We start from the raw sequence: 6,071 nt of genomic DNA, 5'->3' as shown, positions 1-6,071 counted from the left end.
ATATGTATACTAAGAAACTCGGATACAAAGACATACGGATAAACGAAGATACAAATACAAAAAGGTAAAGATACAACCTAGAAAAAGGTAGAGACAAAACATCTTACCAGGCACCAACACATTTAGAGTACAGAATTGAAAAATACTTATTTTCTTTTGACTTACAAGTACAAGACTTTGAGATTGTATAGCTTGATTATATTATATATTTTGACTACTGGGCTTGTCTCTGTAATTTCCGTTGTGTTATTGGAATGATAAAAAAGGAAGAGGAAACAAAGAATAGTAAACATTGTGCAATAACTTGTTGTAATTTTAATAGCTGATGAAGCAGTTTTATCAGCAATTAACAGTGAATCTGATTAGTATTGCTCGTCACCTTGACCATCTTCCAAAATGATTGCACTTAAAGGGCAAACCTAAGGGCAACCTACTTCTTGCATGGACGTCGAGTGCTCCATATTAAGTTATCCCGGACAAAGATTCCATACAACATTGACTATGACCTTGACCTTTATCTACTGACACAAAGGACAATCATTATTATTTACTTGGCAAGCGGAACTTTTTTGTTTGTGAAAGGCGTCTTATGGTATAGGTGTACGTCTCTTACACAATTGTTGTGGGCTCAAGTCACCCCAGAGTTCTTTATGCCTCTCAATTATCCATAGCTGACCTTTACCTTTGACACACTTATTCCTTAATCCTTTAGACACATCTAATAGTCCAACGCCTACATGTGAAGTTTCGTGATCCTAAGTCAAATCGTTCACGAGGTATGGTGTGGAAAAGGAAGTATAAACCCTATTTCCGCCACCTTAGGCGTTTATCTACCAACCCGCAAAACAAGTGGGCAATATATTGGTAGTAGGTAACATACAGTTGAAGTGTCAAGGTCATGAATAACACGGTTTTGTGTGATTATGCAAACAATATATCGTTTACTGACCAACCATCCGACAACCCACCGACATTTGCCGGCAAACCTAAATGCCCCATCTTCTTCCAATGCACATATGTACAAAGCTTGTTTTCTTCAAAGTCTTAAACTGGAAGAGCACTCACAAATACAAAACTTTTGGTCTTAACAAAAGTTTTGAAGAGACTATCAACGAGCACGCGTTCGACAAAATATAGTATGATCAAGAATTTAAATTAATTTTGAAGTGAGGGTCACATATTATATTGAAACTCTTACCCGCAAAATCAAATAATCGTTGCCTATACTGACTAGTTAAGGTACACTGCCTGTACTATCTAATTCAGATATAAGTTTCAAAACAAGTATGATATTCAGTGTTTTAAAGAATCAGTTAAATTGTACGCCTCAATTGATCTGCGATATTTCATCTACTGCGATACATTAAGCCTAGTTTTAACGTCCGAGCATGTCCTGTATTTTATGGTTTAAACCGTTCTGTTTGTATTCTTAGCAGATTTGGAATGAGTGAATTGGTTTATGAATAGAATGATACCGACTATGATTTTTGTTTATGTGGCTAACGATGACTGGCTACATATTGGCCTGTCATCAGTCTTGCTTTCAAACAGAATCATACAGCTTAAGGCGGATGGGCTTATCCCTTATCAGTGTTTAGGATTGTAATAAGTGGTAAATAGTAGTATATGGTTTTAAAGATGTCTGACCTTTCAACGTGTATCGAGTCCCTTTAAAAAAATAATTATTAGTTAAATGTTATTTAAAACGTATTCGATAATCAAGCACTTAATTAAACAAGACAAAGGCAATTGAAGTTTAATATGCATTCTTGAATAAATATAATATTATGGCCATGTATATCAAACAACTCTGGAATCAAATCCACACACAGTAAATAATAATAGACAAAAGAGTCAAAACAGTTTACAGTCTCTCACAAGCTCATTCGCAACATCTGCAGATCTTTTTATGCATATTCGTCTTAATCAGTATAACATTTTCATTACAACTTGCACATATGCAAATCCGTTTATGCATTCATATTCGTATCTAAAGCAAATATTATATCCCTCAAATGATACATTTACATAAAACTTGGATTTGAAAAACTAAACCAATGTGATACAAAAGAAGTCCCATCAATTAAAACATAATACAAGAAATTGACACTACATAGCATAACATTTGTTTTCATTCTTGTTAACAAGAAACTTTGTACAATAAACACAATGACACACCAGACTAACTTAATTTAGTAAAATCCTCTTTGGTACATAATAGATGAATAAGCATATTGTTAAATTTTTGTCCGATTTATATAAGACTTTTGTCGATTTATGTACACCGTTTTTATAGTTCGCACCAGTCTTACAAGGCGATATATTCAAGTGTCATTGACTTCCGTGAGTCAGAAGAATCGCACGACACTATTGCTGTGCGTTGATCAATCATCAAGCAGATTGCCTTCAAATTGCCAACGCGTGCAGTTCGTGTCGTCTTGGTTTCTCCAGACTCCTTTGAAAAGAGTGTAATGTTATTTTTGGATGTAATGTACAGGTTTTGTTCGTCAAATACAACTTGACCAGGTGCAAAACTGGCATCTTTGCACTGGATTTTCCAGTCAAAATCTTTCTTCACAAACGAGAAGCGTTTCATGGTGTTGCTAGATGTGTTTAGTATGTAAACACCATCTTTTTCAAAGTCGTACAGTGTTTTAAAATCATTAGGGTTGCACTTCCTTCCTGTAGATGACACTCGGAACTCACGGGAAACATCGGAAACTTCACCAGTAGATGCATTTATGAGATGAACCGTACCTTTTCCTTCTTCAATCCCGCTCAATGCAAATTGCTTTTTTATTTTTTCATATTCAAACCCGAGTACGTGGAATGACTTTTGCACACACAAAGACGTCTTCATATCTGATATTTTAAGCTCTTTGTTCTGAATACGGAATTTTTCCATCTTTAATTGTTTACAGTTCAATATCGCAAACGAGTTCTCTTCGAACGCTGTTATCTTGATCGGGTCTATTGGTAGTTTATGTGTTATCGCGATTTCTCCAGAAAAGTTGGAAACAATAAACCTGTGATTGATTTCATCAAACAAAATCAGCGCATTTTGATCCGTTACTAAAATGTTAGTTATCGATGTTTTGGACCGTTTCTGTTTTGTAGAACTCTCATTGACATGTATCTGTTTACCTTTCAACTCAGGCAATTCGTGAAATGGAAGAAATTCTAATTTTAAGTAAGGCGTTTCTTGGGTCTCTGAAGAACCTTTTCCTTTAGAAGAATCGCTCTTCTTTTCACTGCCTTCCCTGAAAATGCCTAGAAAGCCTTTTCCTGATTTCTTAGGTTTATTTCTATCTGGAAGAGGCGGCCCTGCTTTAGAATTTTCAGCAGTATCTTCCTTTTCAGATTTACCTTCTGCTTCTTCAGATGCCGTGTTTTGTTGGTGAGTTTCGCTAGGCCGAATAGGAGGTTTAGGTCCAGCTTCGGGAGGCTGGTCAGTGCTTTTGACATCATGGCAAACAGGTATTTGTGACGATTGTTCTTTTCCATTTTTGTCTATCCTTTCCTCAGCATTGTCTTGCACTTCATCGTAGTCAAGGTTTTCATGAATATGCACAGTGCCTAATCCATTCGAGATTCCAGTCAATGCCATTTTCTTGATGTAATTACCTACAACTGTTTTATCATTCATAACTGCAACATTTTCTAACATTTTGTGCAAATGGTTAACTTCTTTTTGTGTTATATTATCAGCATCTTTGGTTTTTACTGATATTTCACTTTCAAGTTTTTGAATTTGTTTCATTTGATCATCCTCATTATCAAATAGGGTCTTCGCTTGAGTCTCAATATCTTTCAAAGTAATTTCTTCATTTTTCCTCACTTTTTGCACCAATTCCTCAGCGTGATCTTTAACTTGGGTTTTCAACTCATCTCTCTTTTCACTTACAGTTTTTGTATAGCTCTGAATAAGGTCTTTCCGCTCAGCAAGACGTTTCTTTACTTTCAATACTTCAAACAAGCGATTCTCACTCGGTGACAGTTTGTCTAATTGTTTCACAACACATTCTGGTTTCTTTTCCCCACTAATTAAACATTGCAAACAAAGGAAATCCTTATGAACGAGACATATGACAGCTGCTGTTTCTGGAAATTCATGTTGTCCATCACATAATGATTCTCCTATCGATTCACTTGACATTTTTATAGCAGTAATTATAATGTCAATTTAGTGTTCAGGTTGAACCGATTTCCCTCCTTTGCTCTGCTATATTGAAATGAAAAGTACATTAAATTAACTGAGTTAAGACAACCAAACAAATTTAGTCTGTGAAATTTTAAATTAAAATAAACACCCTTATCCGTATCTACAACTTCTGATACTCTATAAAATTTTAAATAATTTACCAAAGTGTCTGCGTTGAAGGAGATTTGTTATCACTGCATGTGCACGTATTCATACGGTAACAGGCTTCAATATGTCTAAATCGAGTGCATATCACTCTGCCAATCGCCAAAATAAATCTAAAACTTCCGCAATGCGCGTTATTTATTTAGGACAATCGATTTACCGAAAATGTTTAGATATGTTGCGTCTATTTTTTTATTAACACTAAACAAGTTTTATATTTTTAAATTTGAAAAGAAGATAATATTAATTCTTGAAACATTAGTTTCTGTGGTAGTTATGGTAAATATAAGTTATTGATTTTGCCTCTTCAGTCAATGTACAAAATTGTTCTTGTGTAGATATTAATTTTCTAGTTCTATGGCCACCATAGGAATGTCCGAATACTTTTTGACAGCACCATATAACTCAAGCCGGTTCTATGGGGAGTTGCATTCAATCATCCACAATGCCTTATCCATTCCAGACATTTAGAACATCTCTGTATAACCACCCGATTCTGTTTTGTCATTCATAGTTGCAATATCTAAATTTGTCTGTTTTTGCATATTGTTCAACTGGGGTTGGCTGCATATCATCAGCTCATCCGGAGAGGTATTTGGTTTGAAGTATTTGATGTCAGTATTATCCTTTTTTCCATCTCAAATTAATTTCTATCTGTTTTTTGTACTGTCTTTCACATGTAAGATGCTATACCAATATTGGCATAGTATCTATCACTGTAGACTATTGCAAATATATGCTAAATTATTTAACTTACCTTTTAAGACAATTATAAGCTGTTATTGGCAGACTTGGCTTGGATTTAAAATTGGTTTCGATGTCATGAGTAGTGCTAGGTATTGAATGCTAAACTCTAATGACAACAAGTTCTGCTTGTTTATATAGTTTTCCATATAAATGTCGTGTTTTTTTTTTCAAACAAATACAGTAGATCGAGGAACAACATATGATTTTAATTCGACAAAGTTAAGCAAAACTAAAATAAATCTGCCGATACCATCGATTGCCCTTTGCAGTGACCGGACTTATGTTGATACGATAAAAATATATGGACTTTGTCCAGTATTTAGAATGTGGGTGGGTGGGATAGTCGTCTATCAAGTTAAATGAGGTAAGTTCCCCTGAATGAACTAGAAGGCAGTAGCTAATTGTGTAAAACTGGCAAAGTTTTCAATTAAGATAAAGTACCCAAACATGTTTTTTTTTAAATTTTATTTATCCAATAATATCTCCTTACCAACTCGACAAACCATAACTGTGGACAACATACAACTTACTGCCGAACGCTTTTGGTGAGAGGAAGATTGTCACATACACCACTAAGCAACCACATTATCAGATAACGTTCAATTTATTATTATAATATGTGAATAATGTAAACGTTTAATCAAAAAATGATAAACAGTTGTATTCTTTGGATGTTTCTCTCCTCGTGGAAAAACACGCCACAAAATAGGTTGCTAAAAGTTTGTTATAGTATGTAGGATCATCATTCATGAACGAAAAAGCACTGATGCCTGCGAAGGAAATGTGAACAACTTTTTAAAACAGAAGCTTTGTTGACTATCAAATGCCATGGCATGACAAAAGCCTGAACAAATGGGGAATTAATATGAAAGATATAAAACGAACTTCTAAACCGAAAAAAGGAAGTGCTATTGTATATTTATCTACTTCCTATTCTGACAATGTCACCTACGCATTA

General features: G+C 34.7%; 1 protein-coding gene across 1 annotated transcript; it reads right to left on the bottom strand.

Annotated features, from left to right (window-relative positions):
• Window positions 1-1,744: 1,744 nt before the first annotated feature.
• LOC128237830 (uncharacterized) lies at window positions 1,745-4,372 on the bottom strand. Its single transcript, XM_052953414.1, has one exon. The coding sequence runs from the start codon at window positions 4,154-4,156 to the stop codon at window positions 2,309-2,311; it is 1,848 nt and encodes a 615-aa protein (XP_052809374.1). The 5' UTR covers window positions 4,157-4,372; the 3' UTR covers window positions 1,745-2,308.
• Window positions 4,373-6,071: the final 1,699 nt, after the last annotated feature.

This window comes from Mya arenaria, chromosome 1 (genome assembly GCF_026914265.1).
Source record: "Mya arenaria isolate MELC-2E11 chromosome 1, ASM2691426v1".
NCBI lineage: Eukaryota > Metazoa > Mollusca > Bivalvia > Myida > Myidae > Mya > Mya arenaria.
Note: the sequence above shows the minus strand (reverse complement) of the source record. Positions and strands in the feature narration are given on the sequence as shown.